The following is a 15,581-nucleotide window of genomic DNA, read 5'->3' as shown; positions in this document are numbered from 1 at the left end:
TGCTGTACACTTGATCCAAACAGTAAACAGCAACTGCAAGAAACTTAATGGGGCAGGACATGGGTGCAAAGGCCCTGAGAAAAACTGAGGTGGGGAAAAGGCACATTGCTGCCACCAGAATAGCTACTCCTACTGGTTCACAGAAGGACCTCCAGGCACATGTTGCAGGCTAAATAATTCACCTCATTATGCCTAAAACATCTGATAAAACAATTATGCATCTCTCTAGAGAAGCTGCAGCCACCTGGACACGCACAGATCCTAGGTGTGGAAAATGCTGTTTTATGTTGTTGGCGTTCCAAGCATCTCTCAAGGCAAAAAGAGCAAACAGAGCCCAGCATCCTCCTTTTACTTTACCATCACACTTCAAAGTAAAATGACTCTTACATGTTAGCAAGGAAGCATAAAAGATTTGGAGAGTGTTCTGAGGCCCACTGCAAATGCCTTTGCAACATTAATGCAAGATATCGTTAGACAGCCCACTACTACAGTTAATTCATGTAACAGTATTGTTGGGATTTTTAGCTTCAATATAAACTAACCTGTGTATGGATGATATAGGATGCCAAAATGTAAAACTAATGTTTTAAACTTTAAAAAGAGGTAAGAAAGATGGAAAGGCTTCCAACCGTGATTGGTACCTCCTCTCCAGCCTTCTCAATGAAGAGCTCCAGATAAATTCCATTGTTCACTATAACATGCAATTTACCCAGCTACCAGTGCTTTGGACTGTGTTATTTTACAGGTAAAGAGGTATCTACTCTCAAACAACATTTCTTTCAAATGAGCTCACCTTCCAGGGAAAATCTCAGTTCGTGTGGTCAAACTCAGGATAGCACCTACTGCAATGTTTTACTGAAAGTACAAATTGCACTACACCCTTCATAAAGGTGGTAAACTTCATACAGATATTTTGGGACAAAAACAGACAAACACCAGGAAAGACTGCACGGTGTTTCACCTGCCATTTAAACTTTCCAGAGCTAGAAGCACAAATAAACTGCACAGTCCTCTATATTATTTACAAGCCAAAGTACATGACGTATTGTGAGACTTGCTCAAACCTCTCACTTTTTTTTTTATATAGACTTTGATACAGACCACTTCATTTCTTTATATTAAAATGTCAATATTTGAAATGAAAAATTACAACGACTGAAGTATAATATTTTTGCAATATACATGACTGGGCAGTTGAGCCTTTGTGTGTTGTGACAGATATCAATTGCCTGTACTAAGCCTGAGCCGACATCAGTATTTTTCACTTGAATTACAGGACATAAGACAAAACCTCAAGGTAAACCGAAGAGAATATCATCCTTACCCTCTTTTTACTTTTGTGAAGTCAAAAGCCACTTGTCTATAAGAAACTGCCTTTTCATTCAGATACCTGCTATACCGTCTGATAAACGTTGACATGTCATAACCTAAAAAACAAGTTTCAGAGGTTTATGACTTTATTATCGAATCAATTAATTTATAGCAGTGTTCTTAAGTAAAAGATATTAACACAAGACAGCTCCATTAACTATGCAAAATCAGGCAAAAATATAATCTGATAAGAACTGTGTACGTCATCATATTCACTATGTAAATCAAACAGACAATACTACTATGTAGAAGTTTACACTTCACTTCCTAAGGAAATTGCTTCCAAAAGCAAAACAAAGTAATTTTTACGCAAGTTCTCACACTACAATAGAAATTACTACCAAAAATTTAAGTGATGCATTCACAAAGATGTTCACATCAGCTCCACAACACATTCTCTCATTTGCAACTGAACAGAACAAGAGGCATTGAAGGAAACGTGAAGATATGACAGAAACTTCTCTATGTTAAGACAGTAGTGATAGGAAATATTTTGATAACTGTCAGTCTAGGAATATAGACTAAAAAAAGATCTGTTCATAGTCTACACTGAGACCATGGAAGTTAAGACTCAATAAAACGACACAATTTAGTGTGGCATTGGTTATTACTGAGAATACTTGGGTATTACTGCTTCTGTCCCTGGGCAACCACTTTGTCTGTCTCAGTACACTCGTGGCAAAGATTAGAAGTACATAAAACACAGCGGAGAAAGCAAGGAAGCACTTCAGGAGAAAAAACAGTGATGGCTGCATGTATGGTCAGAACTGCAGCATAACAGTTTGGAAAGGTATGTCAGTTGAATAATCTGAACCACAGAAAAACCTATCTGCCCATCAAATTAGTCTCAAAGATGGATGGAATGGTCTTTAATCACTTTCCCAAAAAGTTAATTTCTATTTATTTAGACAAAGTTCTTGTCTCACTGACAAGTTGTATCTGACATATGTAAGGTATATTTTTTAAAATTTAAGTTACCCATCAAAATATACCTCTTCAAATAAGGCAACCTCCTCAGAAATAAAAGTTGGATCTGATTCACTAAGGAAGTCGGAAACATTTAAGTAAATCTTTTCTGAAAGATGCAAAAAGTTCCTCCAGCAGACATTATCTACCATACCACTACAGCATTTTAAGTTAAGAAATGCAGTCTGAGGTAAAACTGACAGAAAAGCTACTTCTTAAACGACATGATCCATTAGAGTAGCCAAGATGGGTTTACTATCCCCCAGCACATTACTAACTTTTAATGAAAAAAAAAGATGCCTTACCTTGCAATCCACTTTTGTCTAGGAAATTGCTCAAATTAAACAATGTGTTTCTGGACGCCAGATACTGGATAAACCGCTAGATGAAAGAAAAAAAAAAAATTGAATGCTTTTGCTATGTTGCCAAATGAGAAGGAGCTGAGGTTAACAGTATTAGAAACTTTTTATCCAACTTATGAAATCAAGCCTTCCTGCTTTAAGACTGATTTCAAATCTGTAAACTATTAAAAAAACTCAGCTGAACTATCAAATTAAAATAGTTCTTTCACAGATATAAATCTGTGGACAAAGTCACATAGATATTATATTACATGAAGGTCTTTGACTGAAAGATGGTTTATTTTAAGCCAGATTATGGAACTGTAAACTTCTGAAAAAAACCCCCCAAATACATTCTCATTTTACATGCTCACAGTTGTTTCACTGACTTCCATTTTATAACAGCTGATTTAATTTCATCAATTAGCAAAGCCATCTTTGTTCATCATAGAATTGTAATGGTACTTAGCTATGAAAATAACATGATATAAATGTTAGTTTGCTTATAAATCAAATCTCAAATAAACATAAGAATCCAGATAAAGCATTAACACAGTATCACACTTAGTACTTGTGAATGACGCTATTTTTATCTTGTAAAGACACTGTCATCACACCTTAATTTAGCAGTAAAAATAGTTTTGTCTTACAAATGATTGCATAGAGCTGCTACAAAAATAAAGCAATCATTCACTTTGACAGAAGACAAAGATAGTTCTGATTAGTGTAACGTACTACTTTATTATTTTCATTAGCATACATAACTTACACAGAAAAAAGACTGAAGAAGGGTAAAGACAACCAGCACCTAGCTATAAATGAATTAAGCAAAAGTTGGAGGACCAACTGCTTTACAGTTTTTCCCAAAGGGATTTACAGCTTCTCCATAAACTTCTAGACACTTTCCTAATTTCAAGCACTGGAGCAGGTTGCCCAAGGAAGTACAGGAGTCACGATCCCTGGAGGTATTTAAAAGATGTGCGGCACTTCAGGACATGGTTTAGTGGTGGGCTTGGCAGTTCGGGGTTAACAGTTGGACTAGATGATCTTAAAGATCCTTTCCAATCTAAATGGTGCTTTAAGTACTCAATTTCCACGCTCATTGTTCAAAGTACTTTTTCTAGCTGTGGAAAGTTTCATCTTGAGCAGCAATCTTACCCTCACTATGTTTGTACCACACTTGCCAAGCAACATTTGTTTGGCAGTTCTATTCTTCAAATGGAAAGTATTTCATATAACAGTAGCATGAAATACCTCTAATTACTATGAACTGCACTGGTATCAGTTTAAAATTCCTATGACTTAAAGTGCGAAGTGTATAGTGTGTTTTGGAAAGTGTCAATTATCCCAGTGATAAAGTTTAAAGCTTCAAGTCAACAACAGAAGTTTGCCCTCTTGTGGCTTAGTTGGCTTCACAGAATAGATTTTTCACCCAGACAAGCAATAACCTGCAAGAGAAACCAGTGTATTTTTGAAAAACTTAACCTCCCATCACAATCAAGCAAAATCAGCCAGAGGAAGTGGTTACACAACCTATAAGAACTCTGAATGCAACCTGAAAAGTTTGGGTGATTTTCTAAAGCAATCTCCAGAATTCATATAGCTTACCGTATTCTGACTGTTTGAATTAAAAAGGAATGTTTGCAAACACTTTCTAAGAAAGCCTTAGAAATACAGTTCTGTTTTTTTTTAAATGCAGAAAATCAAGCTGCTGCTATGCTTGGCATTTGAACAACAAGGCCCCATAGAATTCAAATTGTGAAACAAAACAAGCTTATTTCTTTCAGGGTAACTTTGTTAAATTGTTCAATGGTATTTGGTGTTATTTAGATGTTCACACTCTAACTCACAGGCACACATTTGTCTTCGCTGTAAATGGTTAGAGGGAGATGGGAGAAATCAATTTAGAATTAAGTTATCCAGGAGGAAAGATCAGAGGATTAGCTACAACATGAACCTAAAAATGCTTTCATTTTCAGCTTTTAGAATCCCATGAGAATTAATTTCTGTTGATTTTGTTTGTTTGTTTCATCGTTAGAATAAGAACACTGAAAAAAGGTACCTACAGCATTTGGGACACTTACTTTTGATTCTAGAATTACAAACTTAAAGTAGACAGACAGAAAATGAGATCCATGTTAATGCAGGGTCAGACAATGATGTAAAAATTAAGATTTTCTGACAAAGAGAATTAGTGGAAGCATTTAGCTGAACAGGAACAAAAGGCTGCAAGTGTTCTCAAACACAATTTTTTTATTACCTCATTTCCATACACCATTAGATGATGGGTTGTGATAAGAGATTTGAAGACCACTACCCAGCTACTGTTGGTCGTTCTTTCAAACAAACTGTCCGCCAGTTGTGGGATGTTCACATTCATCTCATTTGTGCACTGGATTAAATCTGCAATACAGAAATTTTTGTTGTTATTATTACAAGTTCTGTGAAGGAAGATCAGTAAAGCACAAAAAACCCCAAAAAACAACCAACAGTACATTTATTTTATAACATAATATTTTCTATGAAAACTGAGGGGCTTTTCAGTAAAATAATTCAATTATTGAAAAACGCCACGGGATTAGTCTACCAGAACTTTGTAATACGAACTTCACCCTGCTCACAGTCAAGATTTCGGGTCCTCAACTGCTTTTGCAGCTGCCTTAGAAGGTCCTGGAATGATTTGCACATTCAAACACCTAAAAGCGCTAAACAGTAAAATAATTACTGCATGGTACCATTTAATTAAGTTTTACTAGAAGATTATGACTAGAATTAACTGTAATCTCAGATTTCTGGCCTCTTAATGGACCAGTAAACCCTATTAAACATGGGTTCAATGTGAGTAATAGAAGATTCAAATACTGCTTAGTCTTGACAAAATGCAATCAACACCTTCAAAAGGGCAGAGGAAACATTAAGTGAAAAAGGAGCCTCTAGGGACAGCCAAGAAGCTGACAGACGAATTTAGTTAAAACAAAGCAGGTTGTTAACCAGAAAGATGGTTAGGAACACAACAAATCCTGAGGGTGGCTAGCTAAATCAAAACTATCCAATTTCTGTTCAGCCTGGACTTGATTGTAGATAAAATCCAGTGGCTCTTCAAATAATTATTAAAAAAAAAAAGTTACTCTTTCTTCTAGATTTGCTATTGTCACACCTGTATAAACATAGGGAGCCCTACTTAGAATACAACCAGTAGAACAACATATCATCCACTAATTTATTTCCAAATGCTGATAAAGATAATGACACTATGCTGACAAATATAATAGGAACAACTATATTAACATCCAGATATGATATAATACAGCCTGCTATTATTTAATAGGAAGCTTAACTTCATGTAACATACTACTGATGACATTTTACTACTATTATCACCCCAAAACCAAAACAGTAACTTTCACTCAAACTGACAGCCCTGCTAAAGGCCATAGCTCAATAGAAATCAAGACATCAGTAAATCCTATGTCTGACTGTCTAAGGGCTACTAAGACATACTGGAAATATCCATTTAATTTGAAGTCAAATGCTTAACCTTTGAAGACAGTTTTGTATCTTGCGATGAACAATCATTCATCTTGAAGGACTGACTCATGAAAGACAGCGAGAGCAGGAGGTAAGCATGGCTATCACACACTCAGAACTAGAACAGTCAGAACTGAAAAAGCTGCTATTTCCATGTTTAAGTATTAAAGGAAGCGAGCAGGAAATGACTTCCACATTTATAAATGTAATGAGATGGAGAGATAAACCATTCCTTTATCTACAAGTAAAACTGTGATGACTACAGGCATTTATGACCTCATTTTTAAGTCACGGTTATCTATTATTGGATGATGATTTGGGGTTGTTAAGACAATGCCAGGATATTACTCAGCAAGAGACGTGCTCTGAACTAGGTCATTAAAACCAAGCCCTGCAGCTTCTTGATCTTCAGGTCTTCCCACCTAAGTAATAACACAAGCAGTTTTGTGCAAGGCTGTCTGGCAGGAACACACAAATACAGAGGTGTACACAGCACCGGATGTCAAGTCATACATTTTGGCATATAAGAAAGTGAGAACTTCTGTTCTTAAACGCAACATTTGCCAACAGGTTGACACAAAAAAAAAAAAAAAAAAAAAAAAAAAAAAAAAAAAAAAAAAAAAAAAAAAAAAAAAAAAAAAAAAAAAAAAAAAAAAAAAAAAGCCAAACACCCCAAATAAATATCCATTGTAGATGGTATTTTGTGCTGGGAGAAATGTTTTCTGAAGTGCCATTGAACTTTCAAATCATGATTTGGTATCTGTTGCAGTGTGTAAAAGGAAACGGGCTCTGAAATCCAGCAGAAAATCATCCTTCACAGAACTGAACTAGTAACCAACTGGGAGAGAAGATAGGCAAGAAGAGAAGCACCCAAGCAAGTGTAGCCTTGAATGGAAGGAAGTAAATTTGCAAATGCAAAGAAGGGAAAGAGTCATTACAATACCACAGACACTACAAACTAAGTTTAGTAAAACATGAAGTTTCTTTCTCTACAAAGTACAGGTTGAACAACAAAATAATCTCAATAATCTGATATGTCTTAATACCCCAAAATACCTACATCATATACATCTCAGAAAAGTTACATCTCAAAGCTTCTTTTGGAAGTATTTCCATAAGCAATGCTAAATAGGTAAAGAAATATTTGCACAAGTAATCCCAAATTAGATCAGCAATTTTTGTGCCAACTATAGCATAAGCAGCATAGTACAGACACAGCAGAAGACAGTACCCTGCATCCCACACGGCTGCACTGTCATATACTGTGTTTCTTCCTATTTATCCTATTCGCACAGGCACCCTTCATTAAAGGAAAGGAACAAATATGAAGTTATTTTCACATCCTACATTTAACACAACTCGTCTCGCACCCACCTATGAAAATACTAACTACGTGTGTTGAAACCTAAGGGCCCCAAAGCAACATATCAATAGTGCCAGTTACTGGGTACTGCTGTGAACAGCACCACAGGCAGATACATAACCAAAGGGTACAGCACTAAGGGGGGAACAGCTTTCATCTTAGAAAAGAACAAAAACAAAACAAAAAAATAATCAGGCAAACAAAAATAACCCTTGGTAAAAGTGCAATGCCCATTTCTTTGATCATCTTGTCATAGGAGTGAAGGATGATTGAACCCTGGTACCAAAGCAAGTGTATTGCCTAAATGTTTTCAAGTTAATTACTACAAAACACATATTAAAATACTGTATAACACTCAGGCTTTGAAAAATAATTTATTTGTACTCCCAACAAAAACATCTATAGCCTTTCAATTGTTCAGCCTCTCTTACAGGAAAGAACCAAATGATCCATTGCTTTACAGAATTGGTAGTCAGTGAATTAGTACACAATTTCACTAGGTGAAAGAAGTATAAAGGTAAAAAGCACAGTAAAAGTAGAGCAAGACTAAAGATCCATACTCAAAAAACAAGCTGCAATCATCTACACAAAGCAGTTACTATAAGGCTATGGTGTCGAAGTACTGCATCTACTCCACACCAGGAATGTAGATGTGGATTAGCCAACCCCAGTAAACGACCATGAGTCGTGACCCATGGCAAACACGAGGCAGTCAGGCTGGATAATAAAGCATCAGAGGCGTCTGCCCTAAAGTACCCCAGAGGATGTATGTGCTTTCAGCATGTGTCTGTGACCCAACTCCTTGTGCAGAACCTCTTTTTGCACCAGGCAGCCAGCTAAGACAAAGCTATGAAAGACTGGTTTCTTCCCCACAAAAAAGAACCACAAGGTATCCTGAACAATTTTTTAATAATTTCTTTTCCCAGAATCTCATTCACGTTATTTCCCCGTAAGTTTATAAAGAACTGGGATGAAAATGGCTTTTGTAACAGTTTTGGTTTCAGATACAGTTTCAGACTGGATCATTTGCGGTAACTTGACAAGTATACTGGCTGAACATAAACCAGAATTACGCACTTCCTGTACAGTATCCCATTATTTCCAATGGTTTACCTGTAGCTCTCATTTTGAATAATGTTTTTTCTCATAAGTATCAACCTGAAAATATTTACAAGAATCAGATCTTCCAGGCCAGAAAGTGCGCCCCACACGCCTAGCTACTCCAAAATAGGTCAAGCAACTGTGACAGATATTGGTATCCATCTTGGTAGTTATTGCTTTTCAATCCATTTTTCATCCACAGATGCCATCTAGAGTGAGCAAATACCTTGTTATATCCTTCAAGTTGCTGATAGTTGTTCCAATTTTTTAAAATATATATAACAAGAGAGTATCATTTCAGTAAGCAGGTGATGGAAAATACTGATCAGCAAACACAAGTAGGCAGATAGTGCCAACTGTTAAACACATCATATTTTACAGTAAAAAACAAAACAAACAAAAAACAACACAAAAATCCCTAAAAACATAAAAGTAATGTAAAAGACATCCCATTTACCTAATTCTTTATTTACATATTCCCTCAGCTACAGATGAAATTCTTTCAACCCCTCACATAATAAGTTTTGGTCAAACGTCAAAAAGCTGGAATGCTGAACTCTTTTTTCCAATAGTCACCTTCCCATTTTCTACATCTCACTGAATCTGAATTCATGTTCACTAAAACGATTTAAAAAAATTAGATGATTCCGTTGCAAGATTCAGCAGCCAAGCTTGCCCAGGAAAAACTGCTGCAAAAAAAGCTTTCTACTCACTTCTGTGGAAATTACTTGGGGACTGAAATTACTGTAGAATACATCATGCCCCCCTAAGTTGGGAAGCCACAGTAGAGTGAGTGATGTAAGGAACAGCATCTCCAAGTAACATTTCCAATGAAGGAACTCATTGCCAATGACAAAAAATTAGGCAAAACGACGACAATAAATATAAGTTCTTCCAGACTGGCTAAAATTTGGTATAAAACAGGACCAAAAAAACCTTCACAGCTCTTCATGCACACACGTATGGGTTTTATGAGATCGACTCTCAAACAATTAGGAAAAAAGTCCTGCTATCCTGGGAAGCAGCTTGTATGCAATATTCAGACTAACTATAACTAGATGATAAGTCACAAGTCTGCCAGAAACTCACTAAGTTTTCACAGTAAGAGTTAGCCCAATTTATTTATTTTTTTAGAAGTATTAAAAGCAGCGCTAAAAGAGCTCAACAAGACAAGTAGATCAGTTTCCTACTGCTCCTGTTTAAAGGATGTAGTTTTCCCACTGCAGTATCCGATGTGTGAGCCTCTTTGCTTGGACGGTGTGTTTCCTGTGCCCTGCTAGAGGCACTACCACTGAAAAAACCCAGTGTCCCCCAAAACTGCTTCTTTAAAGAGTCAAGCCTGTGTTCGACATCCACCCGTGGGTCACACAAATTGGTATCACAAAGGGAGCATTGCAACTCACTACAAGACTCAATATGGAAACAGCCTTCTGAACAACAAAAAGGGCAAAGTTTGCCTTAGTATATAGTTTAACTTCAGAAACTAACCAACATTAGAAGCACAAGGCATGATTAAAGACATGCATGTCTACCTTTAACACATTAAACAAATACTCCATTTCTCCCAAGCCAACACAAAATCAACATACAAAAGATATTATGGATGATTAATCAAGTAAACCACATGTAACAGCCTGAGCTTATATATTCAGAATATGCACACACTTGGCTCCAGGTCCAATGAGAGTCTCCAGTTTATTCTGTGATCTTCCACAAACACACATTTGCACAGCTATGCCCAGTAACAAGTGCTATATATGAATAGTTCTTAGATTTAAGATTATTCAAGTACCACCTTAATAAATTAAGTAAATAGTTAATTTCTTTCTATCATTACCTTTGGGTAGATGTGCATGTTACATATCTCTGCCCTACCCCAAGGTATTGCCAGAGCTTAAAGGCCATTCTGAATCACTTTTCAGATAGCATATGCTGCTTTGTTTCAGATAAACTCAACAGCCAGATAAGGAAAATACAATGATAAAAAGATGCATACACAACCACACACAAATTAAAACTTCCACAAAAAATTTTCAGTACTATATTCTCCCGGAATACTCAGAATCTAAATGCTCTAAAATACAAACTATCAGAAGTTCAGCATGCCAAGAGAATTCAAATTACCCAACAAACTACAAAGTTGTCAGGAAGCTCTTATTTGCCTTAACACTTCACCTTTTCTTGACTGGATGAAAGCTAAACAACATTAGAATTCCAATACATACCGGTGGATCCAAAGTATAAGCCAATGTGCATCAGATCACATTTGCTCAATTAGTAAATTTTATAACTGAAGTTAAAACACATAGTAAAGTGGTTTTTAACAGTGTGGGGTTTTTTTTTTTCTGAAAACCAGAAGGAAATATAAAACATTTCTTGCATGAATGTTTATATGTCTTATGTCCACATAGGGGACACAATTAATTTAGTATATGGATCACCTTCAAACCAAAGAGGTAACATGCCAGTGACTGACACTTCACTCACATGAGGGAACAGTTATGGTTAATCATGAGGGTGAAATACAGGGCAGTGCCTACCCTTAAGATAATTCTGCTCAAAAGTGTGCATTTCCTTATGATCAATTCCCCTTTCACCTAAGGCCATACAAAATAATTTTCAGATTTGAGCAGAAGTTTTAAAAAGCTATTGATATATGATTATTTTGCTTTATTCCAGGGGACCAGTTTCTCCACAAGACATAACACTTTCATTTTATCATCCTCATGAAAATCAGTGGTAAAAATGTTAGTGTCTCGAGTTAACCCAAATGCTGAAACAACAATAAAATGCTAATAAAGAAGATACAGTTATCCACAGTGCTAATAATACTCAAGTCCAATACCCTTCTCCAGTTCTCTAGATTTTAATTCATATCATCATTTTCAAGTTATACCACTTTCCTCCATGCTAGGGTCTCATTTTCTTACATTAAATACCTCTTGTTCTACACAAGTATTTCATCACTGGAAAAGAGCTGCTCCCTCATTTGGCCAGCAATCAATCAAAATGCAAATCCTGATTATAAACATCTGTTAAACAGCTAAAACATTACCAAGGAGTAGGTGAGGAAGTCAGCAGTGATGTGACCATTCCCATGCAGTGACACACAGTGTAGCAGAAACTGACACTGTCGACTTTAGGAATTTGGTGGAAAATTTCAAAGATCAGAAGTCAGCAAGTTTGCGTCAAATTGGTTAATGATCTGAAAAATGATTGGTTTTATGTCATCAGGAAGTCAGCCACTAGACAAAAAATCCCTTCAGTTTTCTGTTAGGAATACAAGCAAGCACTAGCAGTAGTGTAAAGTTTAATTTACTTTTACTACTTCTAAACAAATGTTATGAGTTTAAGATAAACATGCCTCCTGCTTCCCCAGGCTCAAACAGTTCATGAGCTATATGCCCATTTTGATTTTAAATAGTCCTGTCACAGGTTCTGGGAAAGCACACGTCATATCTTTCCTTTCCAGGAGGATGCAGAAGAAGTTATGGAATAGGGGTTATTGAGGAAAAAACAAAGAAACAAACACAATCCCATTACACTAATGTAACATTTGTCAGCAGATCTTAAATTAAGGACAAACTGAACTTAGCAGCAGCAAAGTTTTCCATGGTCAGCTTTTATCCTGGTATTTACTGAATTAGAGGTGAAGTGGTTTGTGTGAAACATAACATAAAATATTAGAAACATCTAACCTCTGTATATTAGATATTTTTCTAGTTGTATTATTTTCTTCAAATTTCCCTAACAGGTCATCTTCCTTCTCTGAATAATTGGCAAGCCAAGATAGTCCCCTGTTTTCAAATGTTCAGCATAAAGGATCAAGGAGAAGAGTTTGTCAACTGGTTGCTGATGACAACAAGTATTTTGGATTATGGAGTGATTTTTTCTACTCACCTTGATACAATGATTATGAAGAGTTCACTCTAATTTTATCGGTTACAAAAACTAGAAACAAAACTTGAAATGACTTCACAAATGCATACCAGTTTTACTCTAGCAAAACTTCTTGAAAACATTTCTAGAACATTTAACAGACATTGTTCTTTATTACTGAAATAGTAAAGGATTTAACTGTGCATTGGAAGTCCAGTTATAAAATAAGAAATCAGAAATACTAAAATAAGAACAAAAGATAAAGGTTGTCTGTAAAATCTATAATTAAAATCTACTTCTACATATTAACAGTTCTAAAAACTGGAAACCCTGACACATTCAAATCTGATTCTACACATTCCAAGTCACATTTTAGAATCCGTTAACTTAATGCAAGCATATGGTAATTTTTTAAATAATTTCCCACCTCCTCCATAGGTGATGTCCTTATTTAAATACGGGAAATAGAACTGGAAAGTAATTTTCATTACAGAACCAAACTATTTGTCTAAAAATCCCCCTCCAAATAGTTCTGAATATTAATGCAAGCAGGTAAAATGGTCAAATTTTTGAGATTTATTTCTTCCTCAAAGAGATATATTCGGTAATTAAAAGTTAAGCTTGTGCCAAAACACAGAAGCCCCAAATGACATACTGGAGTGATCAAGCAAGGGAAGAGCGATGGTCTAAGTCACTCAGTAAAAATTTAACCTGCTGGAAGAATATTATATAATAAGCATATATTTGAAAACTGAGTGAATACCTAGGTATTTTCTTAATTAATAGAAAATAACTGCATTTGCAGTTTAAAACAAAATATGCTAAAAACACTATTTGCTCTAAATTTAGTTTTGTTTCTCTTCTGAACAAACCCACTTGTACCAAACTACTTTACTAGAAGTAGTTTACTATATAAGATTTTCCAGTGGCTTCACCCAAGTCCCCTTGAGAGGGTGGACAAAGAAATCTGGACCACACATTTCTAAACTAAAAATTTCAGTTGATGATTCTTCCTCTGCATATAACAGCACTTTAACAGCTAGATACACTGACTCAGGAAACAATTTATGAAAATTAAAGAAATCTGAGAAGACCCATTTAATTCTGAGCTTTCCATGTTTAAGAAGAACTGTGATTTAATTTAATTTATATCAGATAAGCAGGATAAAAAAAATGCAGAAAGATTTATTACAACACTGAATAACTTGTTCCACAGCCAACAATTTTTATTTTCATTTCATCAAGCTGCATCTTGCCTTTTTCTTCCAATTCAAATAAGACTATCGTGTCATTTTATTTAAAACTGCTATTTCTGACTGCAATTCTTAGAAATTACTTTAAGTCTCTACCAGTAACCCTGTGAACTCAGCATTCCTGCCTCAGGTAACTCTTAACTCTACATTTTTCTCCTATGGCAACACTTGACAGACCTGAACAATATTTCCTTTTAAACTTGTTAAGTACCCTCAACACACTTTAAAGACTAACATTAAAATACAGCTAAATATTGCCTCAACAGCTCCAGCCACAGACTGTAAACACAACATTCTTATTTCAACTAGGTTTGACTCATTAATCCAGAACAGTTACAACCACACTTAGACAAACATTCAGTGTACCATGACAGCACATAAACAAGCTTGAGCAGTTTAGAAACTGAATATACCAACACCATAATCCTTGTTCTTATCTGCTCATCCAATCAGATACATTTATCCTTCAAAAAAAATGACAACTTTAAGCTGTTCTGTTCATCCTACAAAGAATCACCACTTTTTTAAAAAAAGAGGCGTTGATTCTGTGAAATTCAACAGAAATTAAGAAAATAACCTGAACTGCCAGATCAACATAGCAGAATAAATAAAATTAGTTATACATACTTAGGATCACCAACTTATAAAATAATTCACGTTGGTCAGAAGCTTTGGACATCATATAAACTCCACTCAGCTACTGCAGGCTCTTGACAGAATACAGAAGCTGTGGAGCCTGTGGAGCTCTGAGGAATGAGTTTTTAAAGACATCCAAATGTGGAACCAGTATCAGTGACAAGTAGTTTTGTTCAGGGTTATGTCCTTTCCTCTCCTTTTTTACATAAGGAAAAGGCTACTAAGGTCACAACAGAACAGACTCGGCACTAATGAGCCTGGCTTATGCGGCTATTGCTACAAGGTAACTCATTCCTTCACTACCCCACATTTCTACTCTTCAAACTGAACACAAACCATAGCTTAAGTCAACTATATGTTGAAGAAAGTTGAACACATCACATGAGGTTTTTTTAGACCAACACCAATTCCTAAGATGTATAACTCACAGAATATGTTTTATGACACAAAACAGGGTGGTCCCATTCCTGTCTCTACCTGCTAAGTCACACATTTCTATTACTTAAATTTTGTCAGCACTGGTGTACTTCTCGGAAACATTAATTTCCCTGAAAAGAAGAAAATCAAACAATAAAACCAACTTAAGTGGTGGTGGATGGGACAATGGAGATGACACATGGGGTGACACAACCCTGCATAGTTTTTTCATTATCCTACAAGATAAAAGACGGCTCACAGAAGACCAAAACTGGCAAAAGCCACCACAAGACAAGGAGATGATGACATGCAAAAGTAGGAAGAATGAGAGGAAAAAGAAGAGAAAAGTCCTCCCACTTTCGACAATAATGAGCAATAATGTTACTCAACCGTCCAACTACAGTCATTCTCTGTTCCCTAAGGATGTATGCATTGGCCTTCAGTGGTTACTGTGCCTCTCCATAATTCCAAGTTTCCTCAGACTTATATCCCAAAAGTCTGATGTTCTGGTGCAGATTAAAAAAGAAACTTCCTCTTGTCCTTCTCAGTGGAGTCTGAATTGTCTCCATAAAAAAACTTCAAAACAATGGAAAAACCACTATTTTCTTTCTCAATGAAAGAAATATTTTTCTTTCAATGTTTTATAACTTTCCAGTCTTCTTAATTCCGGTGATCTCCGCTGAATTCTCTACAGTTTCACTAATTCATATATACATATTTAAATAC

The 15,581-nt window shown here is 35.8% G+C and overlaps 1 protein-coding gene across 9 annotated transcripts in view; it reads right to left on the bottom strand.

Moving 5' to 3' along the window:
* The window catches only part of PICALM (phosphatidylinositol binding clathrin assembly protein), a 67,139-nt gene that overhangs the window by 35,426 nt on the left and 16,132 nt on the right, over positions 1-15,581 (bottom strand). For all 9 annotated transcript variants that reach the window (XR_003572935.1, XM_027899169.1, XM_027899170.1 and 6 more), the window contains exons 2-4: positions 4,939-5,081; positions 2,643-2,718; positions 1,325-1,427 (exon numbers count right to left, since the gene is read on the bottom strand). Coding sequence is in view for 8 of the 9 variants with exons in the window: in XM_027899169.1 (XP_027754970.1) it covers positions 1,325-1,427; positions 2,643-2,718; positions 4,939-5,081 (322 nt within the window). In the remaining variant the exon portion in view is untranslated. The remainder of the gene's footprint in view (positions 1-1,324; positions 1,428-2,642; positions 2,719-4,938; positions 5,082-15,581) is intronic.

This window comes from Empidonax traillii, unplaced genomic scaffold (assembly GCF_003031625.1).
Source record: "Empidonax traillii isolate 1590-97213 ecotype Southwest subspecies unplaced genomic scaffold, ASM303162v1 scaffold649:size547179, whole genome shotgun sequence".
Taxonomy (NCBI): Eukaryota; Metazoa; Chordata; class Aves; order Passeriformes; family Tyrannidae; genus Empidonax; species Empidonax traillii.
Note: the sequence above shows the minus strand (reverse complement) of the source record. Positions and strands in the feature narration are given on the sequence as shown.